The sequence below is a fragment of the Brachyistius frenatus genome, unplaced genomic scaffold, assembly GCF_029030835.1.
Source record: "Brachyistius frenatus isolate BFR_SWC_R1_liver_20210118 unplaced genomic scaffold, ASM2903083v1 Contig_46, whole genome shotgun sequence".
Lineage (NCBI taxonomy): Eukaryota > Metazoa > Chordata > Actinopteri > Embiotocidae > Brachyistius > Brachyistius frenatus.
In genome coordinates, this window is record NW_027210645.1 from 2721759 (window position 1) to 2747194 (window position 25436).

The 25436-nt window shown below is 42.1% G+C and overlaps 2 protein-coding genes across 2 annotated transcripts; one reads left to right on the forward strand and one right to left on the reverse strand.

The window, feature by feature from the left end:
• Positions 1 to 378: 378 nt before the first annotated feature.
• Positions 379 to 5825, reverse strand: med10 (mediator complex subunit 10). The gene is made up of 4 exons (XM_069703403.1): positions 5566 to 5825; positions 5383 to 5466; positions 2369 to 2471; positions 379 to 1051 (listed from the first exon to the last, which is right to left on the reverse strand). Exons 1-4 carry the CDS (start codon positions 5685 to 5687, stop codon positions 956 to 958), a joined length of 405 nt encoding a protein of 134 aa, XP_069559504.1. The 5' UTR covers positions 5688 to 5825; the 3' UTR covers positions 379 to 955.
• Positions 5826 to 9060: 3235 nt separating this feature from the next.
• ube2ql1 (ubiquitin conjugating enzyme E2 QL1) lies at positions 9061 to 24785 on the forward strand. The gene is made up of 3 exons (XM_069703428.1): positions 9061 to 9285; positions 9881 to 10800; positions 20958 to 24785. The coding sequence occupies exons 2-3, from the start codon at positions 10096 to 10098 to the stop codon at positions 21087 to 21089; spliced, it is 837 nt and encodes a 278-aa protein (XP_069559529.1). The 5' UTR covers positions 9061 to 9285; positions 9881 to 10095; the 3' UTR covers positions 21090 to 24785.
• Positions 24786 to 25436: the final 651 nt, after the last annotated feature.

Below are 25436 nucleotides of genomic sequence, written 5' to 3' on the forward strand. Positions count from 1 at the left end.
GTCCCTCACGTCAAACAGTATTCCTGGGATTTTAAAACAAACTTTACACTTTATGGTGATGGCAGCAAAGCAGGGTCAGGAGCATTGCTTTAAAAACATCAAAGCATTACAGTATTTTAGACCTTTCATTTTTAGGAAAATAATACTGAATGGGAGCCACGCAACTAACAAAAGTCACCCTATAACATTTTATATTCTTTCAGATGGTAACCAACAAATACTTATCGGTTTATATTCATGTATTTGCTGTACTTTATTTATTTCCAACAAATATTCTTATTTAGAAGCACGCGAACATCTGATTTCACACTTGTATCTAAAACGATACGACCCAAAGACATCATATTTGAAATGTAACAAAACAGACACATTGCTATATCAGTCCAAAAGGATCATTTATTAACAAAAATTATATACAAACAAGTTACAAAGAAAGAGTTGACTAATTTCCGACCACGTCACTGTTGGATTAACATTTGCATTCTGTAGTCATGGCCATTAGAAACCTGAGCTTGATACAAAATGTTATGAAGTGTGTGTGGTACAAAGGCGTGTTGCACAATGATTGGGAAGCGTTACAAAAGGTCGAGAGTATAAATAGACTGTATGTACACCTGATGGAGTCAAGTCCTTGATGCAGAACCATTCTCGTCTGTACAGCTCGAGGGATGGAGAATTATCCTGCTGCTGATTCTGCGTCAGTAAAAATGAGCGTGTACCCTTGAAACCTAACAACCCATGAATCTATTTGTTTCTCTGTAATTCTTTACGTGAAGTTTAAATGTTTAAACGAGAGGACTGCCCGAGTCGGACACGATCTCCTCCTGTCAGGACACCGACTGGCAACATTTATGAGAAATAATAATCGGTCATCTTCCTGCGAGGTCAAACACCGTCCAGGCTTTTATTTCAAGGGTCACAGGTTGAAGGTCAGGGGTCATGCCTGCAGCAGTTACTAGGACGGGGCATCCTCTCCGTGTATGGCCTTATACTTGGCCATCTCCTCCGGAAAAACCTTGCTGAGCTCAGAAATTAAAAGGCTTTTGAATTTCTGCAACAAAAGAAAATAGAGCACGAGAAGTTTAATGCTGATTTTAGGACAATCAAATTGTAATCCAAATTTAGATTTTGATTAATGCCTCAATGTGATCTCATTCTTAATGACAACCGTCCTGCCGCATTTTCTTTCCGGACATCAGCTACGTCAAAAGCAGGTCTCCTACTTGGCGTTACACCACATGACGTGACGCAGAGCAGCGGAGAGCGGCCGCAAAGTCAGCCCTGAGGGAGCGCGAGCGAGAGACGCCGACCACAGAAAAATACTGGTTCAAAAGTTAAATAAAACACTAAAGCCAGTTGTTTTTATATTCAGTGATTCATTAAGCTGAAAACAGAATTCCCTCACTGTCGTTCACGGTTTATTTGCAGGTTAATAACCGGTATCCTGGCGAGTTTCGCCGGCCCGCTGAGAATTACCTGCACCTCGCTGCACAGCGCAGCGCTGCGAGGAAAACTGCAGACATTGTAACGATCTGCCTGCTGTTTAAATACGATGTAATCTTCTCTCAGGTTCATCAATGATGACGAATCATCGTAAGTATGTCGTTTTTGAACATTTTGAGTCGTCAGTGTTTTATGAGACTCATTATTAGAATTTCATTGATACGATTGATCTGAAACTCACACAAGGTTTCCTTGATTAATGTCAATATTTATATTATGATTGATACTTTATTTGAATATCTTATATCAGGCATCATCATATTGTTTTAGATGCCTTCTGTATCAGGTAAATGGAAGTAATAGACATTTATATTGAAAAGAAATCGTGATCTCAATTCTAAGACTAATAACAAAACCGTGACTCTGATTTTATTGGGAATTGTGCAGCCCGAGTTGATTTGCAGACTTTTTTTTTTTTTTAAATTGTATGCCTAACATAACTAAACTTATGTGCTTTTACACCAAGAACCTGATAAGTGCTTTTCAAAATAAATCTGCCTGATGTCCATTTGTATCACCAAGTTACAGAAATATCAGACACAACTGAACAGTGCATAAACATATGAATTAACTGATGTAACAGGTTTCTACTGAGAAGAAAAACTTCTAAGCACGCTGTCCGTGTCCAAGGCTCATTCATTCATCATCAATAAACGAAGTCATGTTAACAGAGAGTACTTGGTTCTTTAAATAACGTTAGTGACCCTTTAATCTTTACAGGAATTCCAAATATGCTCATGAGCATTTAATCAGCTAAATATTTTGACGGCTCCGTTTCGTCTTGTACAGCTGGTGGTTGGGTTGGCAGTCTGTGGGTGGTGTTGGTGGTTGGGGGGGGAGAAAGGGGGGTGGCTTTATCACTTACCGTCATGGTGTCTATCTTCCCTTTGACCTGCTCGTTCCTCGCCAAGGCTCTCTCCAGACATTCCTTGGTGTACAGCTGAGGGTTTCGACCTTGGTCGATGTATCTACAGACACACAGTTGATTATCAGACGACGACGTGGTGGTGCTATGAAGCACAGATACGGTCTTAAGGTCTTTACACGCTGATGAACATGAAAAATAAATGACACCACAGTATTTTGCAATCGAAACTACTCATACGGGCAGCAATGTGAATTTGCGAGAGTGGTTCAAAACAAAAAGGTTTGAGTGATTCGCGTCAGCTCATCAATGACGGATTCAACAACATGATCTGAGGGGTGAACTACGAAGTGAGATTACTGGGTTAACGAGGTATGTCGAGACTGAAGCCTGGGTTGTCAGTCTCACGAAGGTGGCTCTCTTTTAAGATGGCTAGATCACCATGGGAACTGATGCTGCAAACTTAACCTGGTCCGGCGCAGGTTATGTTGGAGATATCGTATCAAGACGTCAGAAAGTACCGCCTCCTGACCAATCAGTTCTCTCTAAAAAAAAAAAAAAAAACGTCATCACCAATCGGAGAAGATCCAAGTGAAATGATAAGACTAAAATGTTCATGCACGTCATGAGAATACATCTAATAATAAATTAATTTAATGAAATATCCTCATGTAATTAGTCCGAATTTCCTGTGCACTTTATGGTAAGGTGATTTAATAGGCGAAGTCTTTCAACTTCAGCGACACATTCACATAGTCTGCCATCTTTTTGCGCATCCTTCCATCATTTAGCAGCCGCAGATGTGCCGCTTTCAGTGCGGATTACCGTGTTTAACTTCATTATAGTTTTTTGTAAAAACACCTCCTCCTTTATGTGAACGCGCTCAGAGCCGAAAGCAGAAAGCCCGAGTTAACAGAGAAAGCTGATGACCAGCGTCGTAGTACCGATCAGCTCTGACGGCGAGTTTCTGCTTTGTTGAGCAGCTCAGACTAAGAAAGCCTGGATATGTTGAACTTGCTTCGTAGTACACCCCTCTGGTGCTGCTCGTCCTTGAGCCATACCTGCCAACACTCCTGTATTTTATTGCCATCTCACAGTGACAGACATGTCGTCGTCTGAATGAGCTGCGCTTCTACCATTATTTCCTACTCAAAAAAATGTCAATGATAATAGCTTTGTTGGGAATTGGCCTGTATCAAAATACAGCACGGGAGCTCAGGGAGGAGGAGAGAAACAACGAGATGTGAAGGGCTGACATCATCTGACATTAGGCAGAATGTAAACACCGCATTGTCCTGACATCCTGGCTCCCACAAGTTGTCCTTAAAGTCATTGTCTTCTTAATTGTTGTGTCCTCTGTCATGTAACACAGGGTGGCCAGATACACAACCAACATTGTTATTAGGAATTTTGGCATTAAATCAGTTCCACTTTCACACGATGTGATTGGTTAATGCCTACTCACAATGTGAAAGCTTTTATAAATTCCTTTAGCTAAATTTGCTAACTTAATTTAGCTTCTTGATGAAGACATTAAATTGCGCATCAGTTAATGAGGATTAGAGAGAACTACTTGAAGGGGAAACGCAGGTTGTGAAATGTTTAGTGTTTCCATGTATTTCAGACCTGCTTTGCTGCCCTGTCAAAGGCGGCTCGTAATCAGTATTATAGTAGATTGACATACCAGGTATATTAAAGCTAAATGCGTTTGATTTTTTATAAAATAACGTGATTTTAAGACGGTAAGTATTGGTTTTCTTGCAGTATATCGGTGGTTCATTTGCTGCTCTTTCCGTGAAATAAATTCTGTCACCCTGGCAAGTGAGCCAGTAGCTGGCAAAAACATCTGGGTATTGCCCTCGAGGGGAACTAGTTTTATTTTCTTTTATTTATTGTTTTATTTTGGTCAATCTGCCTCATTCCCCATAACATCCTGACTCAGGGTGATCCCCAGTCAGGTAGTCAAGGGTAGGCTTAAGGCAGGGGTGTCAAACATACGGCCCGCGGGCCGGATCCGGCCCGCCAGGGGGTCCAGCTCGGCCCACCGGATGACTTTGCTGAGTGTGAAAATTACAGAAAGACGTAGATTGCATTTCTATGAGAATATGGAGGTTTATGAGTACAAACGTTTTTTTTTTAGTTTTTTTTTTAATCGATCCAGTAATTGCTTCAAAAACAGCGTAAATGCGACGTCTGCTCCGGAGGCAGCCGCGCTCGCTGCTCGCTTTGTGACGCGTTTCACGTCAAACGCGTCACAAGGCGAAGGAATCTGCAGAGGAGAGCCGGGGCAGATAAACAGTGGGCTGATGTCTGAGTTTTTGGTCTTTATGTTTCTAGGTTATTGTAGAAAGACCTTAAAACAGGGTTTATCATCCAAAAACCTTCACCAATGATTTAAACAAAGAGAAATGTTGTCGTTATTATGCTATGATTTTACTGGTCTGACCCACTTGAGATCAAAGTGGGCAGTATGTGGCCCCTTAACTAAAATGAGTTTGACACCCCTGGCTTAAGGTATGGCATGGTTGTTTGTGGTGAAACGATCACCCGTATGTTTCTTCCCCATGTGCAAAACATATTGATGAATGTGCCCCGACCCTGTCACTGATAGCTTGGTAACCAGCTTTGAGGAAAATAAAACTGGTGCAAATGAATTGCAAAACTAAAACCCCTGTAATGATGATTAAAAAAAAAAAGCAATTCCAGCTCTTTACCATCTCAATTGTTTGTTTGTAAGCCGGAGACCTGCAGGGGCTGTTACATGTATTTTTCTACTATTTCAGCAACCTCCCTCCTAAACACAGTACAGTGTGAAGAGCCACACCAAAACACTGGTTTTAAATGATATTTCCACAGTACGTCTTCGCCGAATGTTAAAGCGTCTCTAAACAATCAAGAATAACAGAAACGGGAAGCGTGCAACATCAACAAAAAAGGGCGACGAGTAACGTCACCCTAAAATCGTTAGATTTCCTGATGGGGTTTGGCAACACCGCAACGAGAACTGGACTCACTCGAAGACCTCCAGGGGGACGTTGATCTCGTGAAGCTGTTGACGGCACTTCTCGATGTCTTGCAGACCAGATATCATAAAATTGCTGCGAAGACAAACCGACAGAGGAGGTTAAACGTAATGTTGATATATTATTTTTTGGGGGGGGGATTCACGTGTCGAGCTGGAGGACAACATGACTCACAGTTTCTGGTTGAGTCCCGCCTGGCTGCTCGGCTGGAAGTCGCTGACGATGATCCCTAACTGTCGAATATTCTCGATAAATTTCTCCAGATGCTCCTCGAGGTTGTCGAATTTTTCAGCCATTGGAATAAACTGTTGCTAAACCACCGATAAAATTACATAAATGACTCCGTTTAGAAGAATCTTTTTTTTTAAAATTTTTTTTATCAAATTGTCGCTGTTTACTGTTAGCAATCCACACTACAACAGCTACAATGCTTAAAGTGCTTTACGGCAATAAAGGACAGCCAATAGCTGTGGGTACCGTTCTGTTACCTAGGCAACAGCCAATGACAGACTGTCGTTTTGTGTCGCAAGTGTCGTGCCTATAGTTGGAGGAAAGCTTCTTTATGAAAATTAAATTAAATTAAATTCTTCTTTGTAAAAATAAACAAATGAATAAAAAAAATATAGTTTAAATTTTTTTAAAAAAAGATTCATTGTAAAATAAATACATATAATAAATAAATAAAAATTAATAAAATAAAAACGTAAGGACCACTAGTTGAATTCAGCTTTGTGCGTCAGATGACTGGTATAGTACAATTACAAAGCCAACTATAAACGCTTTATTTATTTTAAATAAAGTTAATCTAGATATATATTTTTCATCTATTACACATACAGTTCCTTTGCACGAAAATATATTTTAGTATGTCTCTTTTCATCGAATTGTATTTATATATTTGTACCATCAGTCTCTTGTGGGAGTTGTATGTTTCATTCTTATGATCCACTACAACAAAGATAAATTCCTTGCGTGTGAAAACTCTGCTTGGCAGCAAACCTGATTCAGAGTCTGGTGAAAATCGGTTTCAAAGAAACATGACTCCAGCTATATGCCTAAACATGCATACACAGCAGTACAGAAATATATATATATGCCAAATATCTCCTTCAGAGTTCATACTACACCCAAATTCACCATTCAAAAGCAAACACATACATCTCTTGAAAAAAGAAATAAGCCAATAAGGCCTGAAAAAAGTCCCAAACAAAGCAAGCAGGTTGTTTCATGTCTCATAGATTATTGCTGAAATTGCTGGGATGTTCACCCACCCACACACCCACCCACCCACCCACACACACACACACACACACACACACACACACACACACACACACACACACACACACACACACACATTTAACTGCTGGACACAATGAAAAGTCTATTCTCAGTGTACAGTATATGTGCAGAGGAGAGTTCAAGTTTCCACATCAAACTTCAAGATGGTTTCCAAACTATTTGTGATGTCAGTCAGCGCCAGAGATATTATTTTTGCTGGTGTTATGGGGGTCGTTCCTCTTTTTCAGTGATGATGCTGTAAATGCAGGATTCCCCCTTACTATTTTGGTCACTACAGTTTAATTTTTTTCCTGTAAAATCCCTGCCACATGTAAACACAGGCATACACAGTGCCTGCTCCCCAACAGCTACAATGTCAAAGGGAGATATTCAGCTGAGGAGTATAGACGCACACTTCACAAACTCGGCTGTGTAAACAAACCACGAAATATATATTCCAGTTATACTATAAACACGGCTTTTACACAGGCAGCAAACAACAGACAAATGTGCATACATTTCAGTTTAAGAGCCTCCGATCACAAAGTCATGTAGCCAACATCTGGATTAATGAATCAACAGCACTCTGTTCAATAGACTTAAATGTTAAATGAATGAGTGTGAGGTTGTGCCTCAACCATTAAATGCATTCAATTTATAACAGGAAAAAGTGACCAAAAAAAAAGCATGCACTTACCGTGAGACATCTTGACAATAAAAAAAAAAATGAAAAAAAATCTGTCTGTGTCCAGGTCCTCTGGTCTCTCCGTGGTCCCACAGTCCGCTGGTCCTCATGGAGTTATTCAAAGCGCGTCGCAGTTATCGATTTTTCAACCAGCTTTTGTTCAATTTTAGTCCTAAATGTCTGTTTTAGTGAGGAAGTAGCCGTCCTGAGGTCTTCTGCAGATCATTTCAGATCAGCAGCAAGTCCTCTTCCTGACCTGCAGCCTCCGGCTTTTGTCGGTCCTGGTCAGTGAGTAGCGGTGTGTCCATACCTTCATAACACCTATTAACGTCACCTGTGTACTGTGAGCCTTGTTAGGCTCCGATTAGATCTTCATTGACTTGATGTTTATTGCAGTAATAATCCGGTATGATACTCCGACGTTGCCAATGCTAATTGTCCTAAAATTGCGCTTTTGCAAACAGGAAGTAGTGGTCAATTTAAAAGTACGCAGTCCTTCTTTTTACTTTTCTTTTTTTATTATTATTATTATTTTGTGGTGTATGTACCTATTCTTCAAATAATAAATGATTGTATTCACTTTTCAAAAACACAAAATATAAATAAACCACAGAATTATTATTTTAATTTTTTTCACACAAAACTTCTCTCCTTCAGCAAATGATGATGAAAACCTACATTTAGCCTAAATGTGTCTGTCTATCGATCTGTGTGTATATCTATCTATCTATCTATCTATCTATCTATCTATCTATCTATCTATCTATCTATCTATCTATCTATCTATCTATCTATCTATCTATCTATCTATCTATCTATCTATCTATCATTACTGCACAATGTCCAACATTCAACTGTTAGAATAAGTGGAGAAACACAGTTTGAGTTGAGATGGACTTTTACAAATAATTTTACGGACCTGTTTTCAGATAAACTGTTATTGTGAAAGTCACTTCCTATATCTTTATAGTTGTAGAATTCACTTAAACTACCGGTGGTTTTAAAACGCCTGTTGTTTGCAGTTAACCTCTAAAATATTGCTGGCTGCTGCCAACAGAGTCGGACATCTTTATTTGCTGTAAAAACACGCATGTTTTGACATCGCCGAGGACAAAACTGGAGACTAAAAGTGAAAGTGAATGTCGGTGAGGCTGACACTACGTTCCTCTAGCAGCTTCCGTCTACCCTGCTTCCACTGTTTCAGGTAAACACACGAACACCTCAAGGCTACACAGAGCTGGCCAGAATAGACCTTTCAAAATAAAAGGCGTGTTATAGTAACAAATTGCACTTTGCATGGGCCAAAGTTGATGTCGCGAAATTTAAATAATTAGGAACTACACTGTTTTAATGTGTAAAGAAGTTCCTGGTCTACCAATTGTAATTGGCGTTACATGTAGTATGTTGCTTATTCATGTCTACACTTCACAGCATATGTAGCATTAAAGGTGTTGCTAGACTAGGGAGTTTTATTGGTGAAGGCAATCATTTATAGGGTAGTTAAGATTATGTTTTATGGTCCGTATTGTAATAGCGAACTTGAATACAGTATTTCCTAAAAAAAATATATATAAAAAAAAAAAAAAAAATAGTGGTGCATGACGTGTCTTGAACGTAACCCAAAGTATCTGTGCTTTTATTTTGAAGTGGCGCCTCACGGGTGAGAACAGACTGGCTGAGAAGGATTACCGGGGGCTGGCTCGTCCTCGGCTGCATTAAAGCTGGAGCTGTCGCGGCTGCACACACATCAAAGGCTCTCTTGCTCTCCTCGTCACTGCAGCTCTCACCGACGGCGCCTCGCTCCACTGGACGGTGGTGGAGCCCTTTTTCCTGGTCTTGCTGCACACGGCGGGGATCGGTGTCCGGGCTGCGTTACGAGGGACATAAACACGGACATAGGCTGTATTCCGGGTTTCACCACCACCTCGGTAAGAACAGGCGGCTATCGGATTGCTGGTGTAGTGTCGGGTTTTGTCTGTGTGGGCAGGAGGACACATAAAGGAGAATCTATGTTCTCACCGTGCAGGACTTTACGTGTATTTCTCAACACACCGAGATCTGAGACACCTTTCGGGTTATATTTATCCTCAGTGATAATATAATCCATATTTTACAACAGCTTGTAGTATGTATGTTTTAGATCATGGAAATATTTAACCTATATTTGCCATTTGTTATCTCTTACAACCCACATTCAAGTGGCCATTTAGCAACCGAGGAATGCATTAGTGTTTATTCCCTCCTGTAGTATATCCCCCACAGCTCGTGTGTTTTAGCGATGTTAATATTCAACGCACCCTTCTCTTATAGTGTAAGATCACCTCAGTGCTTCTGCGTAACGCATCGTCCTATCATTGAACAACTGCAGTCATGATGTCCGTCCACTTGTGAGGAAAAAAGACGGGATTCCATTGATCTGATTGACAAATTGTTTTATTTGTGATGTTGTCTACAAGAATATGCATCTGAAATGTTATTTAATTGTCGTGTCATTTCTTTTCTCTTTTTTTTTTTTGCCTTTAGTCGAGCCGAGATGATGCACTGAGGAGCAAACAGCACAGGCTCCCCCGGTTGTTCTTCATCCCGAGGCTGCAGTGAACGGAGGAGGGATTGCGGTACAGCAAGGTTAATAATCAGCATCAATAAAGGTCGTGTCTGTGAGCGGGAACCGACTCCAAAAGGGTGAATCTCGCCCCTGTGCGGGGGGATCGGCGGAGAAATATAAGTCTATACAAATTATGGCCACCCTACTGCGGAAGATCGGTCTGATCCGTCTGCACGACCGAGACACCGAGGACCCAAAGCACCATCAGGGCTCGTTAAAGGGCACCAAAGGGACCCAGAAAAACAACGCCAACAAACACTGTCAGACCGCCAACGAAGCTAACATCCTGAGCACCCCGGAGATTAAGGCGAGGAAGCTGGACCAGCAGGGCAAGGACAAGCCGACCGGCAAGGATAAGCAGGGAAAGGATGCAAAGGAGAAGCAGCAGACTGGAGGAGGCGGGAGTAAAGCGACCAGTGCCTCCTCCATACCACCGCTTGCGCCTCACCGGCAACACTGCACCCAGGTCCGGACGCGCAGGTTGATGAAGGAGCTACAGGAGATCAGGAGGTTAGGGGACAACTTCATCACGGTGGAGCTGGTGGAGGACAACCTGTATGACTGGAACGTCAAGCTGCACCAGGTGGACAAGGACTCGGCGCTGTGGCAGGACATGAAGGAGACCAGCACCGAGTTCATACTGCTCAACGTCACCTTTCCCGACAATTTCCCCTTCTCGCCGCCGTTCATGCGGGTCCTGACTCCCCGGTTGGAGAACGGCTACGTGCTGGACGGCGGGGCCATATGCATGGAGCTGTTGACCCCCCGCGGATGGTCCAGCGCCTACACGGTGGAGGCGGTCATGAGGCAGTTTGCTGCCAGCCTCGTAAAAGGACAGGTGAGGGGAGGAAGTGGGGCTGGTGGGTGAGGGTCTGTGCTTGGAATATCATCAACCATCCGGTATGATAATCATCTCTAGTACATTTATTTCCAGTCATGACACACACTGGATGTGAGTAATTCCTTTAGACATTCATGCGTCATGCCTAATTAACGCCTTAAGCCACTTTTACACACATAACATGTCCATCCTAGCTTTTAGTGTTACATGGAGTTTGAGAGCAGTATTTTTTTTTTACAGTGCAACTTACAAAATATGGAATTGTGGTTTTTGTAGCTTCATCTTTTACTAATGCAAATCAACCTGCTTTTATAATTTGTTGAATCGTGCCATTTTTGGACATCACCAAACATATGGTGTAATTTTGTAAAGACAAATATAATCACACTACAAAACCATTAAAAAAAAAAAATTGTGGTTTTGTTCTGTACATGCAGCCTATTTATAGCATGCTCTGCTCTCGGTGAGCTGTAAGTGCAACACTGTAATATCTCGGGTCCCTGGACTCCTCACTCCCCCCTCCTCTCCGCTATGAGCAAAACCATGATTGTGAATATTATTAATCTTTATGTGACTTTACGGCAGCCATTTCATGCAGTACAACCCTTTGTATCTTTCTCGATGCCAGCTCCTCTCTGCAGTACCCCGGTTTGCTCTCCTTTTTTTTTTTTCTTTATCACCTCCATAAATCAGCATGCTATGACAACAAAGACCTGCTGCCATGCAATGGAACAGTCCCTGTGCAGGCTCTAATGTAGTCTCACCGTATCGGATTAACCTAAAGGAGGAATAAAGCGGTTCCTCAACACGTGATGATGGATAAAAAGATGGATGGATAAATAGAGACAGCAGGTAGCCTGCCGAGTGGTCCTCGGTGACTTGGACTGTCTGCCTTATGTAATCCTGTCAAATCTGTTTTCCACATCCTCAGTGCACTGCTGCAGCAGCAGCAGCTCTGCTATTCCCGTGAAAATGGCTGCAACTCTAAATACTTGCAGGCTATAATCATTTAAACTCTGAGTAGATTTTCTGGTCTCCACCCAGATACCAATCAGTCTCTTCTAATGTGTTTTAAAATGCTCACTTTTGCATCACATTGCAGTCATTTTCATCCCGTAGCGCCTGCTCCGCTCCGTTCTCCTGGCTGACTGCCGTGTCTTTTGACATCAGCAGTATGACGACTCTGTGTTGTCAGACCTTATGTAAACTGTCACTGGATTCTCCTGCCCTCCCTCCCCCACAACCCTTATAGGCTTCTCTTTTTTTTTTGTCTTTGATGATGTAACTGAACATTATTCCTGAGTCCTCTGGGGTCATTAAGCATCTGTCACCAAGAGAGGTCATCCAAAAACTGAAGCCACATCAGTGAGAGAGAGAGAGGGAGGGAAGTGTGTGGTTTTATCTTGATTTGCTGCTTGAGGAGATGAGCTAGCAGCTCTGCAGTGTTCCCTAATTATGGTGCAGTGTCTTCCTCCTCCGGTTTGCTAATGGAAACAATATTGATTAATTATTCCTGTGTGTGTTTATGTGCATCTATTTATCTCTTTGTTTGCCTCTTCCGTGCATTTGCGTCTACAACCAGCGCTTACGTGTCCTAATTTTCCCGGAGATGCTATCGCATCGTGACAGACAGAGCGCACACACGGCTATATATATATATATATATATATGCTGTATATATATATATACACACACACACACACATGCGCAATATATCTATTCGTCCTTGGCCACCGGTTCTCCATGACAATAGTGATGTGGCTCGTTTCGAAGCTCCCTTCCTATTTTTAGTGCAAGAGGATGCGTGCAGTGACACTGTGATGAGCTAAAAGTCAACAGAGGCGCATGTGTCTTCACCTGCAGGTGTGAGGAAGCACAGACACACAAGGTGAGATGTGACTGTGTGGGCGACCGTCACTTTGGCCCTTAAATACCTCCATTTTTAAGACATTCTCTCTCAAAGTGAAGTCTATGTTGTCGCTGCATGGTGCAGGTGGCAGAAAACAAACTCAGCATTAAGTTCTAATTAAGTTGCTGTCTTTGTCATGAGGTCTAATTTGGTAATTGATCCGCACTGCTGTGTTCTTGTCGGTGCAGCTGTGTTTTGATTGTACTCCAGTGTTACATGCATAGTCCATTTAGTTCTGGCTGTAACCTGTCCTCCTCCTGTGGGACTCCCCTCATACCGCAAACACATCTTAACTTAAAAAAAAAGCGTGTAAAAAGAGCAAAACGCTCCATTTCAGTTTTTGAATTTCATTTGAAAATACAAATTTCCTGTTAAATTTAGCTTCGAGTGCTAAAAATCCCAAATAAAACGAGGACATGTTTCAAGGTGGTTTAGTTCAAAAGGATTGTTTGTTCGGATAAATGTTTCTACAACAATTTGTTGATCGACAGAAAATGAGCTGCCAATGAGTTTTATGATCATCATATATTGAGCAAAAATGCCAACTCTTTTCTGATTCCACTTATTAAATGGGAATTGTGTCCATTTTATTTTGTTGTTAATTGAAAATTTTGGGAATTTTAGTGTCTTATTCTGCCAAAACAAGCAAGTTAACATCATCCAGATTTCACAAACTTGCTGTTTTCTGACATTTTATAGACTGAAGAAAGTATTTATTAGTTGAATATATAACTGGTCAGATTAATAGCTAATGAAAACAATCATCAGTTACAGACCCTGATATGATTACAAGAAGGATCAAATTTAAAGTAAAGGGCTATTAGTAGTAATTTCCCCATCAGTCACTTCAGTAAAGTTGGGGGATTCATAAGAGACAGATTAAAATGAAACCAGAGATATCCTGACTGTAGTCCAAATATAGTCAAGGTTATGTCTGGGTCCTGCATTTCCCATAATGCAGCAGATAATTACTTTGCGTTAGGTTAGGTTAGGTTAGGTAGTTACTTTATTAATCCCCGAGGGGAATTTTTTTTCGCTACAGCAGCATACAGAAGCAATGTGTCTCCAATGTGTCCTAAATGCCAGTTACTTTCAAACTTCAAGACTCCAGAAACGCAACCTTCTCAGCAAGGAATGATACAGTGTTCGTAGAAGGTGGTATAACGTTCTCTAAAAACATTTGAATAATGTTACTACCAAACATTTATATAATGTTTTTAAAGCACGTCATCTAAAATAATAACATCCTGGGAAAACTTTTTAAAAAACTTGCTTCTGAAAATATTTTAAGAATTGGGGCATATTTTTAGAGAACGTTATCGTACCTTTGAGAAGAACATTCTGGGAACTAAAAAACACAGCAGACATTCTGTTTCCACACGCTAACTCGTACCGATGACGATGATGAGGCTGAATTTCCCGGGTAAAGTCGGTGAATTACCATTTAAAACAGTCTTTGCTCTTTTACGCTCTACCCGGTTTAATGCACAGTGTCTGGTAGTGCGTAAATAAGGAGAACCGAGACCAATGAAATGAAGTGAGACAAAACAAACATTGGTGTTTTCCTTTAATGACCGTCAGTCCCACGGGTCTCTCTTTGCTGATCGGATGACGATGATGACATTGATCCCTGTTTGTTTATCCTGGACCTTTTTTTAGCACATGTCTGCGTTATGCAACCCCCCCTCCCACCCCGTCCTCCTCCCTCGACCCCCCGAGCTGCTGCTTCCCAACATGCACTCGGGCCTTCCTTTTGCTCTGCCCATTGACTGATCTCCATTCACACAATTACCCAGCAGCCACTCCAACACGAGTGTGTCCCTCTCAACGAGCGAGCGCTTAGCTGAAATAGATAAACACTGACATGGCACTGCATAGGCCCGGGGCGCTCGCTCAGCTGAACCACAACACACACAGATGCAGACACCCATTTGTTCACCCATTCTTTCCCCATGAGCAGATATTTTTACTTCCTTTCTTCGTCCATCTTCAGGGTGCGTTGCACCGAGTCGTTCTCGTATTTGTACAATGGCGCCAATTAACGCTCAATTTCCTCGCTTCATTGTGGAGTCAAAAAGTTTTACAGGCTTGTGCAGGAACATACAATTCTCCCATTCACACACTCTCTTCCTTTTTTGCATTATATTTCAGGTTAGATTTCTACATCTTCCTCCCTCTCTGTGTCTCTGACACACAACAACTGTTGTCAGCGAAGGCGTAATTTGCACAGTGCCGTCCGCATGAGGACCAAACCGGTGAGAAATCACCTGCCGTTGTGTGTTTAAAAACAAGCGCACGACGCTCGCGGAGATTAGTTTAACGACAACACGGTGTTCTGCTGAGGGTGCAGTCGATCACCATGGTAATCACACCTCTTTAACAATGGCCAATTGCCATGAAGATATCCATCCAAGGCAGCGGTGCGCCATTTTGAGGTGGCAACAGCAACCATATGGCGGGATGTGAAGATATGCATGGTTATGAGTTCGCATGTGATTTGAACAGAGGACAACATATCCCAGCTTTTCGCCATGAGCTCCCTGACAGTAGCCAATGCACTGTATTATCTGTGTTTGTCAGCTGGGGTAATCTGTATTGAGGCCTCTGGCTGCACAGAGAAGGCTGAGCAGGTTTCAGGCAGCGCTGCTTAGGTGACACCCTGTCAGTTTGTTTTACATTTTAAAGGAGTGCGGATCCATTGTTTGAGAAAAGAGGAGATTGTCCTTATAATACGGCTTTGTTAAAGAGAGGAAGAGAAAGCAAGTCCCAGAGCAGCACCGTATATAATATCTATTGGAGTGAGTCACTGTGAGTCAGATTTTTAAAACATGTTAAAAAAAAAAATCCACAGTGAAGGAGATGTTTTTTTTCTTCCCTGTGCTAATAAGCTTCAAAAACCATGTCCCTGTTTCCATACCTGCCAAGAGATCAGACATTTTATTCCTCGTGTCAGCTGTCTGACGTCATTTCAAGTGTTTTATGTGTCAAACTCAATATAAGATTTAATGACGTGCCATGATGGACATTTGTAACCAAATTGATTTCCAAAACTGATGAAAGTACAGGAAATAATAGGGTGAGCTCCACAGTTCTACAGCTGTGTGTGTGTGTGTGTGTGTGTGTGTGTGTGTGTGTGTGTGTGTGTGTGTGTGTGTGTGTGTGTGTGTGTGTGTGTGTGTGTGTGTGTGTGTGTGTGTGTGTGTGTGTGTGTGTGTGTGTGTGTCTCTCTCTAAGCCCCACAGTGAAATGAGGCCACTGTTGCTACAGGAATGGAAACTGTAACCCTAATCTCCAGATCGTTCAATGTTATCACCTCATCTCCCTTTATCCCCTGCATCACTTTTGACCCAAAATAGCCGAGCAAGTACGCAATAGACCAATGTGATCCTCCGTCAGATGTCGTGGGAGCGGATAATTAACGGCCGATTTTGTTGTGTTGTATCTGCATGGGGAAGAAATTCACTTTTTTTTTTTCTTTCAATGGACATGAAAATTGTGAACAATCTAACTGCTAATGCTTTCCTCTGATGGGTTGGATTTCCTCTAAATGATGAGGTGTATTACAGATAATAACCATGATCTTGTTTAATCTCTCTGGTCTTTACTAAATCTCATATTTAGGCTCTTCTGACATCTTTCATGGGTGAGCCAGTGTTATATGGGGACACAGTGTCCCAGGCACGCTGCCAGAAATGACGCCTTTTTTATCGGTCCTGTTACTAACACAACGCAACTCAAGGCAAGGCAAGGCACGTTTATTTGTATAGCACATTTCAACAACGAGGCAATTCAAAGTGCTTCACATTAAACCATTAAAAGCATCAAAACATCAGGCAACGGAAAAGCAAATTTAAAAACAATTAAGAACATTGATCGAAACATTAAAAACAGTCATTAAAACATTAAACAAGCTAAAAATAGAATAAAAGTTGCAGTGCAGTTTAAGAAATATCTGGAACTGGAGTAATAAAATGCAGAAATACAGGAAATTGACCAACATCCTTGAGTCTGGTTCAACTGAAGGCAGCAGCAAACAGAAAAGTCTTCAATCTTGATTTGAAGCAGCTGAAAGTCTCAGCAGACCTGCAGCTTTCTGGGAATTTGTTCCAGATATGTGGAGCAGAACAACTGAACGCTGCTTCTCCATGTTTAGTTCCGACTCGGGGGACAGAACTCAAACTCAAACAAATGGCCACAAGCACTAATCATACAACTCACATCCATGCTGAAGCAACTTGGAAACCATTTACAGACATTAGTCATTTTTCCAAGTAAAATACCAAACCTGGGCTGGTTCCAGATTCTCTGACATGTTACAAACCAAGAGATTAATGCTGTAAAGTCGTAATGAAAAGGACTTTTAATTGCAGGCAGTACGAGTAAGATGTACACACTTCACACAAGCATTGCTAAAGGATACATGTACTGTAATATACTTTTAAGTTATACAAGTGATACAATAGTTGCTGTTTGTCAGAGAGAAACAAACAAAAAAAAAGAACAAAAAGACAGAAAAATGATGGAAACAGATTAGTAAATACCAAAAGTCCCAGAGTTGATAGTTGGCTCATCTCATTGTAACAAGCTAGCAGGGTTGTTGTTTGAAACGCAATGAAAATATCTGCAGAGGAGTTTTTACTCGTTTCCAAATGTATCAAAGATGTTTTATTTCATCTGGGATTAATTCATAATGTTTTGAAACGAGGCAGTTTAAAGAATTGAGCAAAAAAAACAACCTAAAGACAGCTGAGCTAAGATAACTAATTTAGTCTTCAGAGTCCGACACTTTCTCCATCTGGAATTTTTCTCGAATAGTTGGTTGATCCAAATCACAAAAGAAACATATTTTGTCACTTCACAATTTTGTCAAGAGCCTGCCTTTGTGAGATCTGTCTCTGAGAAGAGATGACAGGACCAGTAGCTGATGATCCCTTGTAAAAAGGAGAAGTTTTAGTTTTCACTCTAAAATGTGTTCACTAGTGAGTTCTCTGGGGGCCGGTAGGTTGTTTTTGTTACCTTCGGGCAGAGCTAGGCTAACTGTTTCCACCTGTTTTCAGTGTTTGTGCTAAGCTAAGCTCAATAGCTGCCGTCTGCAGCTTCATTCATATTGTACAGACCAATATGGGCAACGTATCAAGCTTCTCATTTAAATCTTGGCAAGAAATCAAATAGGTCTAATGCACAAAACTATTCATTTAAGCACCGGAGACGTATAGGATCAAAGAGCAAATCATAGCTGCCCTGTGTAGGCCGGCAAATATGGTCGCCTCTCGGTCCTCGACTGTGAATAATAGATCCTTTTAAGACAGGATGTGAATGTATGTCTGAAGGATTAAGGTGCAGACCGTGTGTAATGATACAAGGGCTATTTATCTGCACTGCAGCATGCAGAGGAGCTAAGCATCTGAAAGAATTTCATTAGTATTGGTTTCAGTGAAAAGCTTTGGTGCCACTTTCTCCCTGCCAAGAAAATGTTCTGGGTAGAAGGAAGTGGTGCAGTGTTACAGAGCGTGTACAAACAAATACAGTAAAGTACCTGACATCAACTAGTGAGTCAACGTCAACAAAACTTCCAGTATACTGTAGCTACAGTGAACACAGATTTATTGTGCAGTCACGACCTTCCCTTTTGTGATATCCCTGTGTTTCTGAAGGGATTTTAATACATGGAGAACCTAGTGACACTGGCATGAATCACACCGTTGTCATGGCTGGGTTGTCATGTTGTCATGGCCGTGCACAGCTTTTTTTTTTTTTTTTTTAAATTTTATTCAGCATGAAGACAGTTGTTTCTTTTTCAATTCATCTTCCCACACAGTCTTCTTCAGGGAAGACTTAAGTGCTGCTGCCAATAACAGAATAAAGCAGCTTGATCATCACGGGCGATGCCCACCCCCACCCCCACATGGTACCCCACGTATATTATTAGCCCAGTGTAGTGTGTGAAGGAGGGAGGGCTTCAGCACGGGTCTGAGTCAAATGTCACAATGCTTTTCACACTGAGCACAAGAGAGTTATATCCACGTGTGTAAGGATTGAATGGTATATATATATATATATATATATACATATATATTCTGTCATATTTACAACCTTTCATCATTTAGTGCAGTGGCTGCTTCTGACCTTCACTTATCTCCCCACTGCCCAGTGTATAGGAGGGTATATTGTCACTTCTGATTCAACCTGATATCTTAAAAGCTTTTCCCTTGCCTTTAAACATTGATCTAATGTTGGCCAACCTGCATTCAGACCACTTGTCAACAGTTCCCCCTGCGGCCGTGCATCCGCCCTCTACTTCATCCATGTGCATGTGTGCCTGATGTGTTTCTGTCTCTCTGCATATCTGGACAGACTTGAAACTCTGTGTCCTAAATGAGTTTGGCAAGACCGCTGGCAATCGTGAATACCGGAACCATCCTTTATGTGACGATGCAAATCCAGATCAAACCGCAATATTTTGACGTGCTAGATTCAAAACATGATATTTCTTTGAGGAGACAGAGAAATAAAAATCAGTGTAAACATGCAGAAAACGTAATTAAAATCCAGACGTTCTCTTCCCTTACTTAAAGCTTTAGTGACTTTTACATATGAACGGAATGTCCGTAACAATGTTAATATTACCAGATCAATGTCTGTGTTTCTTGAGTTTTTGAATCTGGTGTCTGGTGAGAGACTCCCGCGCTGGCTGAATGAACACATACTGGGCATGCCCAGTGGGCAGAGCATGTGCACCAGACGCTTCAGGCAGCGAGGCAGGCTAACTTCCGGTTTAGCCCTGTGCTAACTTGAATAGGGATAAAAGTCTATCCTGTGGCTCCAGTAGACTTTTCAAATGTTAGCACTCTGATTGGATCAAACTCATTTCGTCGGGGTTATGACTCTAAAAAAAAAAACCAGCAGCAACACCAGCTACAGAGCAGGCTACAGTGGAGTTTATGACTTCGACACGTGTCAACAGGGCTTCTGTAGTTACGCGCACTGGCAGAAGGAGGAGACAAGTTCTGCACGGAGGGTTTAAAGCCACCGTGTTTCCAATTTAAAAATGTCTTGTTTTGACGCCATCTTGTTGTAATATCAAAAATGCCCTGCAGAGGAATGGGCCGAAAGAAACACAATTTTAGTGGGGTTTGATTGATTTTCCCATGAATTTAAATTGTTCTATTAGAATTATTTAAAAGATGTGGAGCTCAAATTATTTATTGGTCTATTGACAGAATATATGAATTAGAACATTTGCGAGTCATTGTTAAAGGAACATTTTCATTTGGAACTCTTAGCTATCCAGTAGTTGCAAGTAATGTGCTTGTTTGTTGCTTCTCTCTGTTTTATATCGTTGTAAACTGATTTGTGCTTCTAAAGAGGTCCCTGTGATTTTTAGGTAATTGTGACGGTTATCCTTCCCCAGTTTCTGAAATGTTACAAGCCAAACTGTTAATCAATTCGTCATGAAAATCGGCACATTATTCAATAATCGTAAGATTCGGCTTTAGATTTTGTGGCTTTAAAATGGAAGTGAAACGGATTTTATGGCTCTGCAACAACCACAGGACTTAGATGAAAGCTTATGTCTGTTTTAGTTTTAGATGGCTTAACAAAAGTAGATTAGTCTCCTATTGTTACACATCCTCCATTTAGATTGTCAACAACATTGAATCGATTTGTTTTTCACCTCGGGATCTGTTTGTCGATCTAGTTTTGTGAAAATTCATTTATAATCCGGAGGTTTCCCTTTGACGGACGCGCAGACTCCTGTACTGCATGAAAATAGCTTCTTTGGTAGACGTAGCCGTTACAAAGATAGAGGTCACGAGAGGAACTTTCTCCAGCAACGTCTCTCCTTTCTAACAAAACCTTTGAAAAGGATCCAAGAGAGAGAAACTCTAAATAATGTCAGAATCACACCATTAAAGCTAATAGACCAACATTTTTGGAAACACGTCATGTCTTTCACTTGAATGGCTATAGCCTGCAGAAGTCAGTGTAAAGACTGGAAATGGTGAAACAAGTTGCCTGGCTGTCTTAAGGATATCAACATTTGGCGACCAAAACCTCTGTAGCTCAGCATGTAACGTGCAACATCTGGAGCAATCACACAACATCGACATGTACACAGTGGATTTTTGCGGTATATGACGATTTCACTGAAAATCATTTTGGACTCTATTCTGGATATCTATTTGTGGACAGCTGGATGACTCCTGTATCACCATATTCTCTTCTCCCCCTCTGTCTCTCGCAGGGCCGTATATGTAGGAAAGCAGGGAAGTCCAAGAAAGCTTTCAGTCGTAAGGAAGCCGAGGCCACCTTCAAGTCCCTGGTGAAGACCCACGAGAAGTACGGCTGGGTGTCCCCGCCCGTGTCCGACGGCTGAGCGCCCGTTCGCCGAACCTCCGACCGCCGCGCTAGCCGGACGAACCCAGCTAGCCCCGACACGCAAAACGACACACCACGCTAACTCAACAATCTCTCATCATCACCTTTTGCTGTTTCACTCCAGATTTAATTTTTTTTCCTTTTTTTTGGGGGGGGGGGGAGTATTGTGTGTGTGTGTCTTTGTTATTTAAGTTTTTCATCTCCACCGAAACTGTTGGAGAGCTGACATGCAGTCATCATCGCCCCTCCTCCTCCACCGAAAAGCTACTTTTTTGGTTCACCTCCCTCTCAACCAGGGATTCTTTCCCCACCCCGTTACGGAAAGGCCTGAGAGGGAGGTGTGTGTATGTGTGCTTGTGAGTGTGTGTGTGTGTGTGTGCTTGTCACTCCATCGGACATCAGCTGGGAGTGTGTGCTCGTGCATCAGGGTGTGCATTACTGTCTTTGGATTTATTTTTGTGTTGTTTTCTTCTAACGCACACCCATGCATGTGCAGTCGGACAAATCGGGACAGTGTGGACTTTTCCACCCATGTGAAAGACTACTGAATGAAGGAGACTCGTCTCCCTCTCCTGTCCTCGCCCACCCATCCCACCCTCACCTCCATTTCCCACATCCCTCCTTCCTTTCTTCTCTTCAGCACTGAACTGGCAGTACATCCCACCGTCTCGCTCGCTCTCTGTAGCTGTCGGGTCATTTACATATAAATGAAGCTGTTAATGTTTAATGGAGAGGCAGCGCACTGGCGTTTCTACTCGCTCATTCACTCCTTCATTTCCCCTTTCTTTCGACTGTGCCGTTGCTCACAGTTCAATGCAACATGAAGATTGTAATTTACATGGAGCTGTGCTCTCTCTAGCTCTCTTTCTCTCTTTCTTCAGCTCGCTCGTTCACTTTGTTCCTCTTTCTTTCTCTCCATCTCTTGTGGCTAAATTTAGATCTCACTGTTGAGTAGATGGATATTGATTTCTAATGAAGAGGGGAAAAAAAAGTCACGTTTCTTTACACAGAGACTATGTATGATAACAATGACAGTCAGTCACCTCTTTTTTCTTTCTCTCTCTACTCTCATGTTATCTTGTCTGTGTGTGTGTGTGTGTGTGTGTGTGTAGGAGAGGAAGAAGACTATAATTCCCATGATTTAGATACCAGATGGTACAGCTGAAGGCCAGGTGTGTGTGTGTGTGTGTGTGTGTGTGTGTGTGTGTGTGTGTGTGTGTGTGTGTGTGTGTGTGTGTGTGTGTGTGTGTGTGTGTGTGTGTGTGTGTGTGTGTGTGTGTGTGTGTGTGTGTGTGACAACAAGGGAGACGACCCTTTAAACAGACAAAAAAAATATGATTTACTGTGAATGACACCAAGGCCTAAAGGGAGTTCTGTTTCATGCTGAATTACTCGCCGTCTCGTTCCTCTGTCTTCGTCAGCTCCTGATTATTATTATTATTATTACTGTAAAACACGTGTGCAGTCGTGATCGAATATCTTCGCACGCATAGCCTCGCCCGTCTCTCTCCGATCCATGTGAAGAACTAAAGGTCAATAGAAAAGACACTTTTGCTGAACCGCACACACATACGCTTAACCTCAGCCACACAACACACACACACACACACACACACACACACACACACACACACACACACACACACACACACACACACACACACACACACACACACACACACACACACACACACACACACACACACACACACAGTCCTTCGTGCATACACACCTGCAGCCCGGACAGCAGCGGTAACACCTAGAAATGAAGACGGACAGGACCTCGGGTGCTGCCGTGGATGGAGTGGTGCTATAAATGAGTGTACGCTTCAGAGCCCGCCTGATTGATGTCTGCTGAAAGAGAGAGACTGAAGGCAATGGGGAGAGGAGGAGAGGAAGAACAGAGGGAGAGCAGGGAATTGTGTGAGCTTTGATCACGGCCGGCTGCTTCTCAGAAATGTCAGGTGGCTCGCAAAATGGCCGAAGACAGATATCATTCGCTCTACCTGCTGTGACTACTTAACAGACGCAGAGTTGCAACCTTTAAAAAGGACGATATAAATATCTAATATTAACTCTGTACAGCTGCAGCAATGTCAGTCTTAATCAATCGAGCCACAGACTATCCGCCCGTCCAGTCCAGTGGGCACCTCGTGCGTTTGTTTTGCTGTCTGCCAGTTAAATGTCAGAGGGAAAGCTGCTAATTGGTCTGACATTTCAGCAGAGCATCATTAGAGAAGAGCAGCGAGGGTAGAAGGATGGAGGACGTCAAGCCTCCTGCTCGGCACTGACATTTCGTCCCTTTTCCTCTCCTGCCGTGTTTTTGGAGGGGAATGGGGTGTTAGGCGATGGGGAGGCTGGGTCGGGGTACAGGAGCAGCTCGATGCCAGTCAGCTCTCTGTGGTCTCAACTGTTAACCTTGAGCACGAGGTTCTAATCGCTCGGCCGAAGCAGAGCCGCGCTACCAGCATGCCACGGTTGCATCGCGTTGCGTTGCGTCTCAAAGCTCCCCTCGTATCGCGTCGGTGGTCGATGACAACTGCCCGTCTGTGTGCGAATACACGTGTGAGCAAAATATGTGTGTAACACTCCCATCATGGAAAAGAAAAAAAAAAAAAAAAAAAAAGGCAAAAGACACAAACGCAACAACACACCATCTGGTATGTGATCATGTATGAAAGCGTGTTAGTCCTTTATGAATTTGGCTAGTCATTTCAGGGTCGATCGTATAGTGATCTCTTGGCTTGCCAGCGGAGAAAACTGTAAACTGAATTCTTATTAAGACAAAATATCTCAAAAAGCTGAGTGTTTGCTGGTTTCAAGAGAATAATTTTGTGATATAGTTTAGATTGGTAGTTTGCAGACACTAACTGGGTGAACTGATTATGTTGTATTATATCTGCATGTGATATGTGATTGGTAGCTAGCTACTGTATATCTTTTTTCAAGAAAAGCAAGAAAAAATATGGGGAAAAAACTAAAATGCAAATGCTTCTCTTTTCTTGGTATTTTTATTTTCATTTTTGGGTTCCGTACTGTATGTATTTTTCTTTTTCTTTCTAAGCGTCCTAAAAAAAATGTCAAATTGTGTTATATGAATGTTTGTGTTTTAATTTATTTGTGGTTTGCCAAAATGAAGATTTGAAGCATGTTGCAGGTATTGTCACAAGAAAACGAGAAGAAAAAAAACAAACTACTAAGAATGATAGCCTATGTATTTGTGTGATCGGGGGAAGGTGTGTTTATTTGGGGGGGATTTCAGGGAGCAACGAAGGACAGCAGGTTGTAAAGCCTCAAGATTTTAAAGGGAGTATTTTGGGAGCACATCAAAGTGGAATCAAGAAAAAAATTCCCTTGCTCCCTTGAATACTTCCCAGTCCCCTCCATGATGTCACTGCTGTCCCTTCCCCATTGGTTCTGCTCCATACAGTGATTTGGCTTGTGGGTAATGCAGTCAATACAAAGATCTGGACTGAAGTTCCCCTCGGTCACAGATCTAGGATCAGTACCGCCTCCCTATGCTTCAAATCTCAGTCGTCAAGGGAACCTGACCTGTGATCAGTTACTCTGAGCAACTTCGTTCCACTCCTGACTCGAGTGTTTGGTTGAGACAGAGGTCTTAAAAGTTCAAAAGGTGAAAGGTCGTTGCAAGACCAAACAGGAATGTGCAATAAAAGTTACAGCTTATTCAAAACGCTGCTGATCTGGTGTTTTTTTGTTTGTTTCATATCTGCACTACGATGAGCTAAATGTCACATCTGGGAGCTTCTGTACCCCCACCCCCCCTTTCTTTCTTTCTTTTTTTTAAATGACCCACTTCAAGCTGCCGTGTCCTCTGCTTGGCCCCCGCATTGTCCTACTTTCAATTACTGCAGTCCAAAAGACAATGTGTCGAACATCCTCGGTGGGGACAGACTGTAATCGCACGTCCACTGCTACATGTGCTTTTATTAGCCGGCTCCTTCAGCTTTATGGAAACAGTGTTCCCTGTGTGTGGGCGCAGTGGTTGCCCTAACGTGACAACAGGGGCGCCTGTGAGGAAGAAAGTGTGTGCACGGGTCACAGGGAGAGATTAAGGTTGGACTCCAACTGAATATAACATTGAGGTAGGTCTGCCAAGGTTAAGTAACGCAATGTAAAAATATATATATAACATCCAATACTAAACGTTGGTTTTATTTTTTTTATTTTTATTTTTTCCAATTGGATCTTATTAGCATCATTTTAGTCATGTCTCCCATCAGGTATGATAACACATTTTATAAGCTGCATTGCTGGGACTTGTAAATCACTATAAACATGATAAGCCGACTGTAAAGAAAAAAAAAAAAGAAGTCATTTTTAT

Excerpts from the sequence above, each read along its gene's own strand:
- ube2ql1 (XM_069703428.1), top strand. The coding sequence starts at position 10,096 with ATGGCCACCCTACTGCGGAAGATCGGTCTGATCCGTCTGCACGACCGA. Across the intron at positions 10,801-20,957 it reads CCAGCCTCGTAAAAGGACAG|GGCCGTATATGTAGGAAAGC; the intron begins GTGAGGGGAGGA and ends TGTCTCTCGCAG.
- med10 (XM_069703403.1), bottom strand. The coding sequence starts at position 5,687 with ATGGCTGAAAAATTCGACAACCTCGAGGAGCATCTGGAGAAATTTATC. Across the intron at positions 5,467-5,565 it reads GCGGGACTCAACCAGAAACT|CAATTTTATGATATCTGGTC; the intron begins GTGAGTCATGTT and ends TTGTCTTCGCAG. Across the intron at positions 2,472-5,382 it reads GTCCCCCTGGAGGTCTTCGA|ATACATCGACCAAGGTCGAA; the intron begins GTGAGTCCAGTT and ends GTGTGTCTGTAG.